Source organism: Diadema antillarum, unplaced genomic scaffold, assembly GCF_040938485.1.
Source record: "Diadema antillarum isolate AM-2024a unplaced genomic scaffold, OU_Dant_1.0 scf00000128, whole genome shotgun sequence".
NCBI lineage: Eukaryota > Metazoa > Echinodermata > Echinoidea > Diadematoida > Diadematidae > Diadema > Diadema antillarum.
The window spans coordinates 5,671,710-5,690,899 of record NW_027271017.1 but is presented as its reverse complement, the minus strand read 5'-3'; the positions used below and the strand labels follow the sequence as shown (position 1 = coordinate 5,690,899).

The following is a 19,190-nucleotide window of genomic DNA, read 5'->3' as shown; positions in this document are numbered from 1 at the left end:
GTTTTTCTGTGTGTAGGCCGAATTCAGTGGGTTTTATTCTGCAATTGCATTCGCTACGAGGTTTTGGTATCATACATTAAAGTAGAAAAATAACAAAATTCAAATGTTGATAGTTGTAAAATATTTCATTATGCATGCTACATGCAATTGACACGCATCATCGTGCTTGAGACTGGAGAATACGGTTGTGTTGCCATTATTTTCGATTCTATAAGTTCCGTGCACATCGCGTTCGATACGCGGATGAAGTGCAAAGATTGTGAACATTGGTCTTAGATTGATATTTGTACTTACTTATAACTCCACACGTTCAAACCTTCATCGACATAATGATTCATTATAGCATCACTTTAATTTCATTTTGTTTTCTTCTCTTAAACTCAGTTAATGGCAATGCCATGTAAGAAAAGCAAAAACTAACGTTAGCTAACGTTAGCTAACGTTAGCTAACGTTATTCTCTACTCTCAGGCAGTTCTGCACTAACGTTAGCAAACGTTAATTTTGATACTGAAGCATGTCAATTCGTTCTAGAGCATATACATAATGAAATATTCTTACAAGTATCAACATTCGCATTTTGCGATTTTGTCTACTTCTATGCATGATACCAAAACATTTTGAAGCAAATGTAATTGCAGAATACAGACCATTGATACCAAAGAGAAAATTCGCTGGGTATCCGGTAGAGACGTGCAGTTCTGGTCCCACTAATCTAACGTTAGCTAACTAACGTTAGCCGTTGTGGTTTTTGTTTTTCATACATGCAATTAACTATGTTTAAGAGAAAAGGCAAAATGAAATTAAAGGGATCGTAATATTCTCTTAATGAACGTTTGAACGTGAGTAATTTATATTTGTGTACAAAATTAATATAAGACCAAAGTTCACAATCTTTACGCTTCATCTTCGTGTCCAACACGATATTCACGGAACCTCGCAAAAATTATGGCAACTCAATCCGTATTCTCTACTCTCAAGCACTAACGTTAGCTAATGTTAACGTTATACTGAAGCGTGCCAACTTGTTCTATGAGAGCACGCAAAATGAAATATTTTTACAAGTACCAAAATTGGCATTTTGCGATTTTTGTTTACTTTTATGCATGCTGTTATAGAACAAGTTGACACGCATCAGTATAGATTAGCTAACGTTAGTGCTTGAGAGTAGAGAGTATACGAGGTGAGTTGCCATTATTTTTGCGAGGTTCCATGAATATCGTGTTGGACACGAAAATGAAGCGTAAAGATTGTGAACTTTGGTCTTATATTTGTACACACATAATCAGCATCCCTTTTAATTTCATATTGCCTTTTCTCCTAAACATAGAAAAACGTATGATAAACAAAAACCACAATAGCTAACGTTATAGCTATAAACGTTAGATTAGTGAGACAGAACTGCATGCACGTCTACCGGGTACCCAGCGAATTTTCTCTGTGTTATCAATGGTCTGTATTCTGTAACTACATTCGCTTCACAAGATTTTGGTATCATGCATAAAAGTAGACAAAACAAGATTTCGTGAATATCGTGTTGAATACGAGATGAAGGGTAAAGATTGTGAACTTTGGTCTGATTTTTGTAGGCACATGTAACCAACACACGTTTAGCATCACTTTAATTTCCTTTGGCCTTTTATAGTTAATGGCATGTATAAAAAAAACAACAACATTAGCTAACGTTAGCTATCGTTAAAGAGACAGAACTGCATTGTCTGTACCGGGTATACAGCGAGTCTTGTTGTTATATTGGTTTTATTCTGCAATTACATTCGCTTTACGAGGTTTTGGTTTAAGGCATAAAAGTAGACAAAATCGCAAAATGCCAACGATGATACTTGTAAAAATCATTTTGTTACTGTGCATGCTCAGAAGAAGTTGACACGCTTCAATGTTATAGGGATATGACATGAGAGAATACGGGGTCTGTTGCCGTTATAATTTTTGCGAGGTCTCGTGAATACGCTGTATCATGCTGGTTACGAAGATGAAGAGTAAACATTGTGGTTTTTTGTCTGGAGTATACCATATTAAAAAAAAAACAACTTAGACACGTTCAAAAGTTCATTCACACTAACAGAATTATATATTAGCATCACTTTCATTTCATTACGCCTTTTTTTTTTCTTAAGCATAATGACATGTATGGAAAACAAAAACCACAATAGATAACGTTTGTAGCTAACGTTAAAGTAGAGAGACAGAACTGAGTGTCTGTCCCGGTTACAGGTTGTTTCGGCAAATTTAAAAGAAGGTTAATAAGGACATGCTTACCGAAACGTTGAGATAGAGAAGGTTCTATTCAGGACCAATCTCCTATCCACGAAAGAATTCAAGGCGTCCCTTGAAACCATCCGCCTGTAAAAGATTAAGACCTCATTGTCTCCGATCACGCAATGATGATGCCACTTCGAGATGCACGATGAAGACAATTTGAATCGCGGCGATCGTTTGTTGACGAACAATAAAAACCTCGGCAAGCGGGAGGGGCAACGAACAAAGGATTGTCTTAATGACTTGCTATAGAGCTTCTCAATGGCAGGAAGAGAGTGTGACAATGGATGCCACCTGTTACGATCCAGGGATGATGAACATGGGATGTAAGTTTTTAGAACGTATATATGCTTATAGTATATAGCAAAGTGAGATACACATTATAGAGAGAATGAAACGTTACCGTTTTTATCGGTAATCGGTAATGATAGACATCATTGAGACTACAGTCATGTTGATATAATGAGCAAATATTTTCACTCGGATGTTTTATATATATATATATATTCATAATTAATCTTGCGTGGTCTAATATGAATACTCTTCAGTTTAGAAAACCAAGAGAAAGTTACAATGTATTAAGACAGTCATAAGTAAGTTGGCGCATCGACACGTAAACCTTTTCAGCTTATTCTAGATGTTGGTGACACAACATTTGCTCCTGCAACAGTTGCGCCGGATTATGTTAAGACTGTAGGGCTTTAGATTTAATTTTGATATGATGATTTGGACTTGGGTTAGGGTTATATAATGTTTGTAGGTAGAATTTTGATTGGATTAGTCTAAGATATTTCATGGGAATTAATGATAACAGTAGGCCTAATAAAATATACTGAGATGGATTGTCATCTTTATCTGTTGAATAACGCGAGCGTGAGCGAACAGATTACAATTTACAACGAGTATAATTTCTGTCTGTCCATAGTTCATTTCCAGAAATGAGGTATCAAGTCCTGTAACCCATACCTATACAATTGTACTTTCGAAGCAAAATCTAGTTCGTATAGTTGTCAAGGACCTGTGTGAGGAATGTGCTTTCAATCCGTCTTTTGTCGTGTGTTTTTGTCGAAAATGCTAAACCATTATCGTTGATCGGGCGATGCGAGAAAATTCTCCTTTGAAACCGGCAGGCTTTTGTTGTTGTTTTTGTTTCTTGTATACAAGGACTTTGGTTTTGTTTCTGTTAAAGTCCGAACGTAATTAGCTGGCCCAGTTGATGCAGGGAGTTACCAGCTATATATGTGACTCTTTTGAAATCGGCAGACCTTTAATCAATGTGCAAGATTTAGCGTCTTCTTTTAATGGAAATCCAAGGAGGTAGGCCTTTATCACGGCTCGCAACTAAGATTTTTGACTTTGGATGATCTTGGTACGCGATATCAGCGCTGATTGACAAGGAAAGACACCTTTGAATCTCGCCAAATCATGCCATTACATGCAGTAATTAAATGAATTACAAGAAAGGCAATACGGAAATACATTGTACATTTAAGTTTGATTTCTGCTGTGCTTGTTCATTTAAAAAGTAATTGAACATCACGACAAACTACATGTAAATGTTTATGAATTTAAGAAAAGACATGAAGACAATACAACTTTGCCAAACTAATATTGAAACTACCTCCCTGTTTTGACATTCCGCGCGCCTTATATTCTCGCTGATGAACATGTCTAAAAGCGTCGTCCCCCCCCCCTTGAATATCACGAAAAGATTTAGAGTTTCATCGTTTATCACACGCACAACATTGATGGTTCAATCTCGTGTTGTTGCAAGCGTTGCGGAGATGAAGCGAAGAAATGCGTTATCACAGTCATAATGTACATTACACTGCATATTTTTGTTATACCTATCATGATGAAGAAAGAAGATTGCACTGTTATTTATTGACCCACCCCCCCCCCCACACACATACACACTCACACACACTCACACGTCCACATTGTTTACACGTTACCCCAAAATATAACGTTTTACATTTTAAAGACATGGCCACCTCTGCTATATTGTCTATGCTGTTTATAACTCTGACCAGCTGATGTGGCGAGACTGTCTTTGCAGAGCAATAATTCTGATGCGGCGAGACTACGAACAGTAGACGCGAGCGAAGCATCCTGATCCACTTTCACTGTTCGTACTTCGTAGTCTCGCCGCATCAGACGTGTGGCTCAGCAAAGATAAGTCTCGCCGTATTAGATGTACATAGCGTAGCAGCAAATAATAGCTGCATCCTCCGCCTATAGGCCACTTCTCGTTGAGTTTACTAGTATTACACAGGCGCAACGTGTGGAAAAAAAATAATCATCGTACGAACGACGGATGATGCACATCCGCAAAAGTAGTTATTGTCTGAACAAAAAGAATTTTCTGCGCTCCAAAAAGACATTTCAGAGTCGAAAGAGTCATAACTACCTGCATTAACTGGGCCAGCTAATTACGTTCGGACGTTAAAAGAAACAAAACAAAAGCCCTTGCACAAAAAAGGTCTGCCGATTTCAAAGGAGAATTTTCACGCATCGCTTCAACATCGGACAATGGTCCAGCATAGACAAAAAACAGCAGAAGTCGGACTGAAAGAGACATCCTCACACAGGTCGTTGACAACTAGATTTTGCTTCGAAAGTAAGGCATGAGTTACATGACTTGATAGCTCATTTCTGGATTATGAAGAGACAGAAATTATACTAGCTCAAGTAACTGCAATTCGTTTACCAACGCTCGCGTGATTTAACAGATACGAAATATCCATTCACCATCTGATTATTTGCTATGTCTCCACTTAAAAAAAGTATACAACATGTACATTGAGGTATATTCTGTATAAGTTAGAAAGGTTTACTGTCGACGCGGAAACTTACTTTTAACTGTCTTACTTTCAATCTTCTTTATATTTACCATTTCAAAACTTAAAGTAAACTCACCCACGTATAAGGCGTAGATGCTCTAAACACATTACGACATAATGCCAAAGTACGCTTTCATCTTTCACGAGAGCTTTTGTGTAAGCGAATGCAAAACTTTTTGGGGCGGGGTTGTTTTCAATTGTTTGCTATAGTCATGCGTTATTTTCAGGCTGTTTCATTTTTCAATTTCATGGATTTTAAACATCGTTTTCTTTAAGTATTCCAGTTCTCTCCCCCGCCCTCCACCTCACTGAAATCAGAAAGTCTACCATAAATCTGATCGATAAATACAACGTGGCATTTAGCGATCATGGTTATGGCAGATCACGGTTATGGCATACTCGATTAAGTACACTATAATAATCGACTGATATTTCGACTATGAGCCAAAAGAAAGGCTCTAAAAGTAAAATCATTATGTTGCTTAAAATTGTGATTTTTGCAATGATTCTTTTAACTCAACTCACTTAGCTAATTCTTGGATCGACATTTCCAGGCTAATTACACGCTGTATATTACCAGAACTCCAGTGCGTGCATTCTTTCGTCTGGCACCTGATGGTCCGGCACCTGCTTTTGTGAAAAAAAAAATTTCACAAGGGTTGGGGGAGGGGTGTCAAGTTTCTTCTATCTGAAGAGACCGCATACAATCTCTTTGCGTTTTCCCCTTATTCTTTGGTTCTTTGTGTTGTGTTTGTGTGCTTCTTTTTGTTGGGTTGTTTGTATTTTCTTTTAATCATTCATGGGAGGGGAAAGAAGAGTAAAAGAGGGAGAAATGAAATAAGTATGCCACGTATGTTGTACACCAGCATCACAATCATCACCATCACTTCGATCCTTAGCCTTTTTTTCATTCAGAAACACGACCACCATCATCACTCGAGAAACACACCGAAGCAAACAAATCACGTAACAAAGTACCAAGAACCTTCCCGACAACAACACAAACGCTACAAAGATCAAGCTGGATAAAACTTCGTTCAAAGTATTTTGTTAGGGCTAACGATCCACTGTATACACAAACGTATTCTGAGGACTAGTCTGAGCTAACGTTAACCCGAGTGATTGTACTACGCTACTATTATTACGTTACATAATAATAGGGTTATATTTATAGGTTTGTGAATTTATAATTACAGTATTTATGATAGTGTAACACCGAGGATCGTGAACTGATTTAGCGAGATATTGCCGATTTTTTTTCTTTCCGATTATTCATGATCTTGAATATTCAACGTGAAATCGGAAAATCCTTTTTTTTTTACTTATTTTTTTCTTTGCGAATGCATATTAGAAGTTCCCCTTTTTGACTAAATATAGGCCTAGTCTTCATCGCTAAAGCGTTTTATTGACAATACTTAATGAACAATGATAAAAAGAAGTGCTTTGTCCAATATACTCATTAAAAAAAAAAAAAAAAAAACGTTTCTGCGAGCTCGCTGATATCTGACACAGGGTAACCAACAAACTTCCGTTAGCTAACGTTAGATGCAGGAGAGGGATAGAAATTTCTCAGAGTGTACATCTAATGAGCTTTAGGTGGCTGTACATAATGTGAGAGAGAGAGAGAGAGGGAGCGTGTCTGTAAAGAATTATACAGACTAACGATAGCTAACGTTAGCTAACGTTACGACTCACGCTCCATTGTAGTTACACAAGACACAATTCTTTGCGAATTCATTAAAAAAAAATATTTTTGACTGAATATAGGCCTAGCTTTCATCACTTATGCGTTTACTGACACTAATTATTGGACTGAAAAGAGAGGGTTGGTCTGTCCTGTTCAATACTGTCTCCTCAATTCTGCCGTTAGCTAGTAATTTAATATTCATTGTTATCTGACAAAAGGTAGGGACGGGAGAAAGGAAAGATATTTCTCTGCAATGCACACCAAATGAGATTTGTGGATGGATGTGTGTGTGTATGTGTGTGTTTGAGCGTGGTTAAAATATGTAATGTATATAAAAAAAACACAAATAACGTTTGTAAAGCTGTAGTTGAATAGGACTAAAGCTAACGTCAGCCCAAGTAATTGCATCATAGGAATAAAAAGATCCGTCTATCCGGAGTCTTCTTTTCTTTATTTATCCATTAATTCTTTCTATTTTTTCATTTATTATAATTATTATTTTATTTATCTTTTTACTCTATTGCTCTCACCTCCCTGGGTCAAGGTACACACACCTGCACTACAGGTTGCCACGCGGGCCCAACAGTGCCATGCGCCGCGTGCTACTCAATTGCGCAATGAAATCTCAGCTCACTGACTGATCGACATCAACACGTGTTCGCTACCAGTTATTGTATGCAGAGACATTAATGTGCTGTGGCGTGGTATTGTGTCCATACTCAACTCGCGAGCTCGCTATATTAAACGCACGGTACACAGCTATCCAACGAAGAAGTCTAACGTTAATGTTAGGAAGGCCGAATGTACTAACAGTTACAGCTACACAGTCGAATGCAGTGACATAGTAACAGTAAGAACGTGAATGAGAAGGCATCAATCAGACTGCCTGTAACAGTGTACGCTGTATTGCCTGTAACGTTAGGAATGATACGAGGCACGATCATGCTCGCAGCTCGATCCATGCACCACAGGAGCGTTAATTTACATGATAAACTGTCCACTAGCAAAGTTACGCTCAATCGAGCGAGCACTACGAATTCCCGATGCCTTCAGGACCGAGATATCGAGTGAGCTTATCGAAGATTAATTGTATTTCTTATAGTTATGCATGATGCAACGTAGGTCTGAGATTTTACGAGACCTAGATCTAGTGCAGTATCTGGAAGAAGTTACATGTTAACCTCTGTGACGCGACCTGCAGGTGGTGGAAGCGTGCGGCACCGCCGCCGCGCTTCCGAGTTTTCCGTTCCGAAAGCAAAGAAGAAAAAATCACGATCGCGAATTCGCTTTTCGGAACCGAGAAAACTCTAACGTTAGTACTCGAGTCCGGTGCACGAGTTTCCATCGAGCCAACACACAAACGAGTTAGCTGCCAGCCAGCTAACGTTAGCTGGCATCTAACGTTAGCTGCCAGCTTGGCAGCTAACGTTAGCTACAGTATCGATAGCTAACGTTAGGTATCGATCGCTAACGTTAGCTTTCGTTAGCTAACGTTAGCCAGGACAATTTTCACGACACCAACGTTAGGTGAAACGTTAGGTGAAACTTTATTGTGACAGATACTGTAGACAGTACTAAAAAAATCCTTTACAAGAAATTATATGAAATTATTCAATGAAAAGGTGCTTAAGAAAACTGGACTATTCCAACACACCTCCCTCAGGTCTGCAACACAGACTAACCACCTGTTACCATAGGAAAACCAGTAAAAATGGTGTATTACTGTAAACATGCACATAATATGTCGTATTATGGGTCTGAATTTTAAGACTAGCAACCATGTACATTGCATTGCATTGTACAGAAACCTGGCGAATGCCCTGTGTATAGTCTTTGAATTCAGACATTATTGTTATGTACAAATTAAGGGCATTTTCTCATTTTTTCTGTTAGCGGATTTCTTGGAGCACCCCCTAATTTTGATCCTCATATATATACCAATGTCTGAGGAAAAAATGACACTTTTGTCCGGCGTGTCACGATTATCAGTATATTTGTCACTAAGCCACCCCACTACATCTATTGCATTGCTAGACGGAAAAGTGGCCTTATAACGACTGAGGTCGCTATGCCATTTCTGGCAACTTGGGAAAAATACGTCCCGCAGACATCAAACCTATAATCGGCTGGTTTTGATACCTTGCCTTTAATCACAATTTTCAGTGTAATGACGTCATCAAATTACAAAACAATGACATCGTCTTGAAAGACAATTGTTCAAAGTACAACACCTCAGTCGTCGTCATTACATACTATGATCGGTTTGACAAAGTCAACCTGGAAAATTTTGCTGCAGTCGAAGCAATGTGGTCTCCAACACACAAAAAAGAGGGATATGGCGTGTGTGTGTGTCTGTGTGTGTGTATAGGTGCGTTTATATACGAACGTGATTTCTACATGGACGAATATGTAATACAAAATTGAAGAAAAAAAAGTAAAATAGCTAAGTATTTTGTTTCGTGATCTTGTGGGGTTCGAACCCGCAACCTCAAGTCTCTGAGACGTCGCCTTTATCCACTCGGCCATACGTCTCGACGAGAAAATATGGGGAAAGTAAACTTATGTATGTGAAAGATACATGAGGAATCGTTTTGTCCACATTCCATTTTCATTTTCAGTTTTAAACTGCAAAATTGTCAATCTGATGAGAAGATTTCAAAGAATAAAATGCATGATTACTGCAGCTTATTGTCTCAGCTACAACATACTAAAGTTTCAGAGGAAATGGAGCAAAATCAGCTGAGATAAAGGTGCTTAAACGTTGTCAAGTCAATGCATGGTTTTTAAAAAAATCACCTCCCATAGACATAACACGTAAACTTGTCCGATTTTGTGTCTTTACTTTTAATCACAATTTAAAGTATGATGACGTCATCAAATTTTAAAACCATGACATGGACTTGAAAGGCAAATGTTCAAAGCAAAACATATCTGAATTTGGAGTAATATTAAGCTTAAACAATAGAGATACGAGCAAATGAATGTCAGAAACAGTACCTCAAAAAAATTAATTCCACTTTTTTGATTTCAGATGATGATATGATGACGTCATGAGTTTTCCTGGCAATATCGGTACTTGAAACGTTATTTCCAATTCATATGCTTTTGTAATATGCAAGAGAAATATAGGGTCAATGGACGATTTAAAGAGCTATGGCGAAATAAACAAAGACATGTTTTTTCACTATATTTGCAGAAAGACGCGCGCGCGGAATTTCAACTTTGACGCCAGTGCATTCCTTTGTTATAGGTCAAAATCGATCGGAAATCAATGAATATTGTTACTCAAAGTATCAGAAATCCAAATCGGTCAAAAAAATTGCATTTTCATGTTAGTTACGCCCTCTGCGCGCAAAATTGCGCGGACGGACGCGCACGCGAGAAAATGTTTGAAACGCTTAAAATTGTCTGAAACTTCGAGATTTCCCATTGGGAAGTCGTTTTGAGCCTTTTAAAATTTTGACGCGCGCAAACGCGCGCGTAATGATGACCTGGGTAACTAGCGTTAAAATGTAAGATAGAGCGTGACCTGAACTTTATGTCCACCGAAAATGATACAGAAATGATATCTAGTTATGAAGTTATGATCGATCATGTGACAAGGTCCGAAAATCACAAAATGGCGCCTAGATGACGTCATAGATATGTTACTGTCATGAAAACCTTATTGTGGCTAGATATTGTTATGAGACATGTTGACTGAAAATGTCATGTTATTCCGTAATGTCATTGTTGAGATATTGACGACACAAAATGTGGCAGAAAGAAAGAAGAATAAAAAAAAAGAGAAATTTTGACAATCACAATAGGTGATACGCTGATAGCGTATCACCTAATAAATCACCAATTTATATTGCTAGATCATTGCAGCATCTATTTGGGCAAATATTAGATGTGAACAATATCACAGTCTTACATAGGTACGTCTGTAACTTGTAAATTCATGTAGATTCAGGTGTGTACAATTTGGAAAATCAAAAGGCGAAGACATCATGAGCTTATTTGATTTCCATAAATTTGCTGCAACTACCACTAATAGGAAATCATACATTGTAGTATGAATTCTAAAATCACATAGGATTCGACTGTATTCACAATAACCTCTTTTGGGGCAGGTGATTTTTTACATGCATGTAGAGTATGTTTAAGTTCTCTCAATTTAAATGCTTGCTACAGCTGTATACATTACAGTAGACATTTAGTACAACCACACTGGAATTTCCTCCTTTAAGCAAGATCCTGACATGATCATCTCATCGTGAAAAACCTAGCATTATAGCGTGGAATAAAGCAAAGTTGTAAAGAAATGAAAACAGCATTCAAGCTATCGGGACTGTTTGGAAGCTGAAAAAGCGATTTAGAGTTACAGTAAATTAGACTCAGTACATACAGCTGTTTTCCCCTCTCTTTCAGTCTGGATTACCTCAAACCATCAGGAGCTCAGTACAAGTACTCCACAATATATTCATGCACTTTACAGGTTTTTAACCCAGGGCACAGACTGGCTAGATAAAGACATTCCAAGATGCACAGACAATGAAATTTGAATGTCAATGCATGCAGCTCAGTGAGCCCGTGTCTGAGCTTGGGGGAAGTCGTGTTCAATGCATTGAGACATCGTGTACATGTACGACTACAATGTACCTGCGTGACTGCGGCAAGCTTATGGTACTAACAAGTGCATTTTCTCCTTAATGGCATCTGCTGCTTATTCTCTCTTTATTCTTTTTCTTCATTTCAGCAAAGAAATGTAAAGTCATCATAGCCCCCCCCCCAAAAAAAAAGAAAAGAAAAGAAAAGAAAAGAGGCATTTGTACATTTCATAAAATTTGAATGGTGAACAAGTACGTACATTTTGCAAGTAGTGTTTTTACCAATGCAGGCCATCTCATTACAATTCCACGCTAAACTTTTCATAAAACGCTGTCACTATCAACACAACATCACAACTTGAGTATGAAAGATTACAGTTACCATTACAGCTGCTGGATAACTACCAATCAGCTAGGCCCCTATATTGATTCTAGTTGCTATCATGGCAGCTGTAAATGATTAAAAATTAAATTTCTTTTTTTTTTATGTGAATCATATTGATGATATTTTGCATTATTAGGCAAATCAATGCTACCTGAGTACAATGTACAATTGTACCTCTTCAGAGATCACAACAAACAAACAGTTTATTCGCTGATGTGATTAGACTTTCACATCATAAATTAAAGATTTTTCTTGTTTCTCTGTCTATCTGCACCCCCTCCCCCCCCCCCCCCCCTGCCAGATTTGGTAAAGAGGCTAGTATTATACACACTGTTGCTTGATAAGATTTTTGATGTCTCCCTACAATGAGTCATCACACATTGATACAATGTACATTGATCACAAATTATGCTGCACCAAGAAATATTTTCAAGTCTCAGAAGCTTGGATCATTCATACTGAACATCTTCATTCTGGTTTTTTTTTAACACTCCTGAAAAAAAAATGTAGAGAAAGTCTGTAGTTGAGGACTCTTTTCTTTTTTTTTGCTGGAATTTATCCTTGGAATGTTTTCAGTCTAGACTATTAACCTCTCCCCCATCCCCTCCCCCTTTTTTCCCAAGCAGGCTTGCAGTTGGCATAGCAACCTCTCAGCTGGGGCAAGCCAAGATCTTTGACCTTGTTAAAAGGTGAACAACCTTCATCAAGGGAATAAGGATAAGAAAACTCAGCATGGGCCCTAAGCAATGTTTGGGGTGTTTCCATGACAACAGAATACAGAGGAATTTCTCCTAACCCATGTGTGCTCTGCAATCATCTCACATGGTGAATGGTCATGAAAAGTGAATTCACAGCTCTCTCTTCTCTCCCTCTCTGTCTTTGTTTTTTCTTTGCTTTTCTTTCTTCAACTTATACATTTAAATGATACAAATATCTCTTGGGTTTTTGAGAACTTCTCAAGTTATGGAGAGAAATTAGGCCCATAAATTTTGTCACTGTCCCTCAGATAGGACAAAAAGTGGAGGTCCTGTGTATGTGAGAGAATTACAACTCATGCATGAAAATATTCTACTTCATTCGCTCATAGCAAAGAGCAGGGTGCAATATTATACAAATAGTGAATGGTCACGAGTGCAATGGTACAAAATTTCGCACAAGGTGAAAGATAGAGGTGCTCTATTCAACGAGGCGAAGCGGAGTTGAATAGTGTGCCTCATCTTTCACCGAGTGCGAAATCTGGTTCCATTGCACAAGTAAAGATCATACACTATTTGTTTTATACAACACCTTGAACGTCAACAGATTCTTGAATTTAGCACAGAAATGGCAAACATTTTCCATGAAAGACTAATGAGTAGCCTCATAGTCGCAGTCACCGTGTATACATGTGTACATATGCAAAACGAAGTCGTTTACAAAAATGAGTGACAAAAGTATGCACTTGTAAGCGCGCTTGTAATTGTTGAGTGCGCGCGGCACATGTTTGTTTGTTGTGACATCAGAGCGCGTGCAATGGAACATTTTGGTCAAACAAAATTGCACTGCTGAGACACCCAGAGCATGCAATGGAACCTTTCACTAAATGTCACATGATGGGCAATCGACCAATCGGATAGCTACATTCTAAATAGATGTTGTATAAAATGGGCTATCCAGTCATCTCAGATGGAAAATGAAACAAACACAGGGCAAGAAGGCCTGTGGGAAAGATGCTTCAAGGTACATGTACTGTAAAACCAGAAATGTTCATATGTAATGGTCAAGGGTCAGTCATAGCATTAAAAAAAAAAAATTCAACATTGAAAAAATGTGATTATTAGGGCTGCGTTTATCTATTAACTTGAGAGAGAGAATCATGTTTCCAAACGCGTTTGCAACGGTGTTTGTGAACGTGGTTTGAAACGCGATTCTCGAGGAGCCGCGTTTATCTAACCATCATACAATCGCGATTCCAGTGGTGTCACTGCGCAGCTGCTTTGCGCCGTCTGACCCGGGAAGTAAAGGTCAACTTCATACCACCAAACCTGCCTCATCAGTCACATACAAATAATGGGCAGAGAGCACAACCGGAAACAGCTGGGATTTGACCTTGAGATATAAACGCGTTTCAAAACGGCATTGCGTTTATCTACTCACAGAACAGCGATCGTGGTCTCAAACGCGTTTCAAAACGCCCTTTGAGAGGCGTTTCAAAATGGCGTTCCTAAACGCGTTTGAAACCACGGTTGCGTTTATCTAACCCCTGAAAATGCCTCAAACGCGTTTAGGATCATGATTCTGCCTCAGAACATTTTTAGATAAACGCAGCCTAAAACACATTACAGAACTGTGCAATTTGGTGATGCATTCATATGATGTCACATTAGAAATAAGCACACATACTTACTTTTAGCAGATTTGTCATTCTCTGAGATGCATTGTTCTCCTGTTCCCTCTCACTGTCTACAACCTTGGCAGCACTGTCCATCTGGATTCCATCCACGACCTTTGACCCCTCCTCCTCCTCCTCCTCATCATCATCATCCCATTCTTGCACATCCACTATGCCTTCGTCCACATTGTCCAAGCCACCGTTCCTTCCCTCCACGTTATTGTTGCCATTCCTATTCTCATCCTCCGCATCCTCATCCTCCTCCTCCTCCTCAGCGGTCATGAAGTCAATTAATTCCTCAAGTGGATGCGAGAGCTCCCGCTCCTCCTCCTCCGACAAGCCGTAGTCCAAGGCAAGATATATAATCCTTCCAATGGCATTAACCAGCTGTGTGTGCATAACAGCAAGAAACAGATTCCGTGATAAAAAAAAACACAAGACACAAAGTGAAGCAATGTGGTTCATGGACTAAAATGCAAGCTCGCCTGCTCACACTGCACACACAAGTTATTCCCTTTGGATATTTGTACCTTTAGAATAAGAACAACCTAAGATTTTATTGTTGTTGTCAGTTGCTGTCACTGTTGAAGAATTACTGGTATTACATTTTTATGTTCTTGGCAGTATGTTGATTACATCAAGGAACAAGATGGTTTTAAAAAGTTTTCCATGATATCATGAAATAATGAGAAATTGCAAACACATATTTAATATATAATGCATAAGACATGAGGGGGATGATGCCATCACCATCACCTCTTGTAGTGGCTTGCATGCCATTCAGATCATGTTTTAGGTTGATAATCGAGCAACTAAAATACCCTCCCCCTTTTTTAAAGTACTTGCTGTTTGTCAATTGCACTCTAAAATCATTTGTTGCTGCTTATCCTCTTTAACTTACAATTCTATTTTTGTTAAAAGGCATTTCTATGAACAGGTCAGTGAAAGAGTTGTTTGGTAATTGTATCACCATCATGTCTTACTTCCATATGAGATTTTTACTGATCACGTAATATTTCATGAAAACAGAAAAACAAATCTACAAATTACAATTGTATCATTGCTTCATGATTTTACAGCTGTATGTCTCCTTCTACTAGCACTCTTACTATTCTGTATGAACATTACAATTTGTATCTTTTATTCTATTAAAGTCAACTCAACTTGAAGGATAGTTCCTCTTTTTTAAAAGACATCTGCAAATATATCTTCTACTGGTATCTACACTACGGAAACTCACCACATGTTCCGTTCCCCTTGCATTATCTGTAGATGGAATAAACAGATGAAAATGAAAATTTGTACATTACAGAGGAAGTAGGTGATGACAATATCACATTCATGATTCTAACCTAACAGGATATTTTCTATATTAATTGCAAGTATATCTTGAGCAGCATTACATACACAAGCCTAAATGCTGTTTGGAAGCACATTACATGCCATGTGCACATTGCATCCTGTTAAAACAGCATCAATAGAGCATTTGACCTTATTACCAGCACTTTACACAGTCCATCTTTGCTCTAGGTCTAATCATGTGCAGAAAAAGAGACACCATGTGGTATGGTAATTGCCAATGAATAGAGCTTAACTGAGCACTGCTTAATCCATTCAATGGAAGGTGTTCATCTCATCCGAGTCACATCAAACTGTATGCCAGAAAAAGAAAGTCCTTGTTTGGATTCAAACCACTTCCGTTGGAATAGGATGCATTGAATGCTCAATTATGAGTATTTTACCATCAAACCCTTTTCAGGATGTAGGAGATTCTGGTTTTCTATTAAATTGTATCTAAATTATCCTATTTTTTTAAAATTCATTGATGAGATTCTGGTTTTCTATCAAATTGTATCTAAATTATCCTATTTTTTAAAAATCAGTTCAGAACAATGTATTTACCAGGTCAGTTATTCCCCGGATCTGAAAATGATTTTTGAAGAGGATTACATTCATGATCATCTTCCAATTTATTTTCAAAACACTGTAAATGAATTGCCTGAAATACATAATTTGTTCAAATGTCTTTTTATGTACATCAAATTGAAAGTCTTCAAACAGTACTGACAATTTACAGATTGAGCAAAGCATGGATGACTTTGTTGGCATCAAATACAGTTCAATGCAAATTAACCTGCTAACGTCAGAATGAGACTATTTAATGGATGCAATCAATTTATTCTCCTGGTACTATCAAGCTACCAACTACTTGTGTTAACCTAGCACTGACTTCCCCAACCACCACACGGCCTAAATTGTCATGTGGGTGTGTGCGGGTATCAAGTGTCACATGACAAAGCAGTAACTGTTCATTAGTAACAACTTTTTGCAGGGACTATAATTGAAGTTACAATTACCTCCACACAAACTGCAAGTAGAAACTTTACAAGCTTGGGGATTTTAAGGAGGGGAGGAGGGTCTATTCCAACATTCTAAAAGAGGGTGACACTTTTAATGCCGACTGAATTCAAAATGGGACATGGTATCCTTTGGGCAAACATTATAATAAGAAACACTAAATACTGAATATCAAAGATTCAACATAAGAATGTCCAATTCCTCAACCCTAACACCAAGCCTATTTTAATCTACATCTGTAGGATTCAAGAATCAGTGATACCTGGTTAACATGTTCCTTAACTCCACTTCTTCTATTTTTTCAACCTAAAGCAATAATTATAGAACTCTAAAACATGGCTGGAAACAAATTTTCAGCCTTGTAATATATCCTTTTATTATCTTGATTATTATTATCTTTATTATTATTTTTTTTTTGGGGGGGGGGATGCAATATGAACTTTTAACCAAAGTTACATCAAGAACGAAGAATGTATTCTCACTTTCCTCAGATACTGATAGTACCTAGTGTACAGTGTAGTACCAGTGTTCTACACATTATTTAAAAAAAAAAAAATACACAGCGGATGGTACAACTGTATGTGATCGTCTATGCAGAAAATGACCAAAGTGACTGCCCAAATATATGGCATGTTCATCACGAACAAAGTTCTACAAAATTTTAAAGTTGTGTGAATTTCCTTCAATCTGTTGCTTTCTCATGTCATATCCAGCTTGTCATTTATTGTACTATCATGGGCCATGCAACTATTGCTAGATCTGTTGACAGTGCATAAAAAGAGGTTTCAGTCATTCTAAAAAGACTGCTGAGCTTAAAGTAGCAAAAAACTTGTTTTAATGTGTAGATCCTGATCCTGAAAATGGAGAACATACATGTAGCTGTGAGTGTGAATTGAAAAAGATATTTTGGATATTTGGAAGACAGTGCAAGTTTGGCATTATTGAAATGATGTAATTGGCTATACAAGAAATAACTGCATCTGTGAAAGACCACTAATTTAAGATCACAATCAGCATACAATGTAGGAATATACTAGGAATGTAGGATGCAAGGTTGTTGTTTTTTAAGCCTCTGCTTGAATACAAACAAACTGGAGTAGATTTAACATCGATTAGCAAATTTAATATTTCAAAGCTTAGGACCAGAATAGCTAAGTGATTTGTGCAAAAGTGGTGCATGCATGTACTATGACTATGAGTTATACTTCCATGTTTAATGGAACAAGTTTTGCTGACGAGTGGAGTAATGAACACAACATTACTATTTTTCTCATATTAAACAGTTGGAAGTTCATTCATGTAGGTTTGAAATATCACGGATTAAAGGTGGAGAAGATGCAAGTCATATATTTTCGACAATTTGTTCTCAAAAAATACATTTGAAATGTGCAAACAGGAGTCCAGATTGACAACAGTTTGAAGAATCCTCTCGTATTTTGTATTTTTACAATCCTATCAAAATCTTGGAGCTGACCCTCAAAGTCCATAGTTTAATAATCAATGTATTTACATGATGTATAGCGTTTAAATAAAACATTAGTTTGGATGGGATGAAAAACCTAGGCCCCTAAGTCTATAAATAATTCCAGCATTCCTTGATAATAACTTTCTATTTGTAATCAGTGTTTGTTTTTATGTGTGTGGGTGTGTGTATGAAATACTTAAAGTAGACGTCTTTTAGATACCAATGTGTAGTCAGACATTATTCAACTCTTGCTACGTCATCATTGGGCTTGAGGGAAAAAAGTATAACAGCAGACACATATCAATGAATAAATGCATTTATCATCATCACTGATTAGCCTGATCATAGCTCCTGTCATTGATTCGTCCAACCCGGCACAGCCAGAGAGGGCCGATCGAGAAGAGCTAGGCGTCGGCGAGGGTGACCAGTAATTGGGCCGCCGCTCGCTCCATCCCCACGTCCAAGCTACCACATACCTGTGCTATCCGGAACGGCGCCGGCTAGGCATACGTTGCCATCTCGACTGAGCAAAACGCCTCTGGCTCCTTCTAATAATCGAATGTCATTTCTCCCGCTGTTCTCGATGACATACTTCCCACACTGGTAGCAAAGAGCCCAAGCTTGTTCCTCGTTAAGTGGAGCACCAAAAGCTTCCAAGATTTCTTGCAGAGAAATTATTTCCTGTCCTTCAACCTGGACACCTGAATTTGGAGCTCCTCCACTCATAGCGAGAGTAGTTTTATCACCTATCGGTGGAATATCGACTCGTACGTCGAGCGAGGATAGGAGGAAAGGCGAAGCGGTGCTGGGAGAGCACAGCGTATGTAGCAGCCGTTTTTCGCGACCGACTTCAAACTGTTGTCATTTGCATCTCGTACGAAGTGTAAGTACTAGTACATAGCAGAAGCATAATGTATCCGAAACACGCCACTGTTGATGTCACCAAGAAAAAGCTCCTTTGTGCTACTGTGGTCCGGTAGTATCATCTCATCTCATCCGAGATATGAATCTCCTTCATTCAAATGCCGGTAATCTCAACATGCGCACCATACCACGCATCACTACGTACCCAACAGCTAACCATGCCAAATACACTGGAGAACTGTGTGCTCTGTGGACTGCATGCGCGCGATCGACACTGCGAGTGGGGCCGGAGCGAGCGAATGCTGCTTGTTATCATGTGTGTTCATAACACACATACACACACACACGCA

The 19,190-nt window shown here is 38.2% G+C and overlaps 1 protein-coding gene across 1 annotated transcript in view; it reads right to left on the bottom strand.

The window, feature by feature from the left end:
• Positions 1-18,977, bottom strand: part of LOC139720542 (protein spire homolog 1-like) — a 75,582-nt gene extending 56,605 nt beyond the window's left edge. The window contains exons 1-3 of the mRNA XM_071631894.1: positions 18,453-18,977; positions 15,394-15,419; positions 14,169-14,540 (exon numbers count right to left, since the gene is read on the bottom strand). Of these exons, the coding sequence (XP_071487995.1) occupies positions 14,169-14,540; positions 15,394-15,419; positions 18,453-18,702 (648 nt within the window). The 5' untranslated portion in view covers positions 18,703-18,977. The remainder of the gene's footprint in view (positions 1-14,168; positions 14,541-15,393; positions 15,420-18,452) is intronic.
• Between the last annotated feature and the right edge of the window lie 213 nt (positions 18,978-19,190).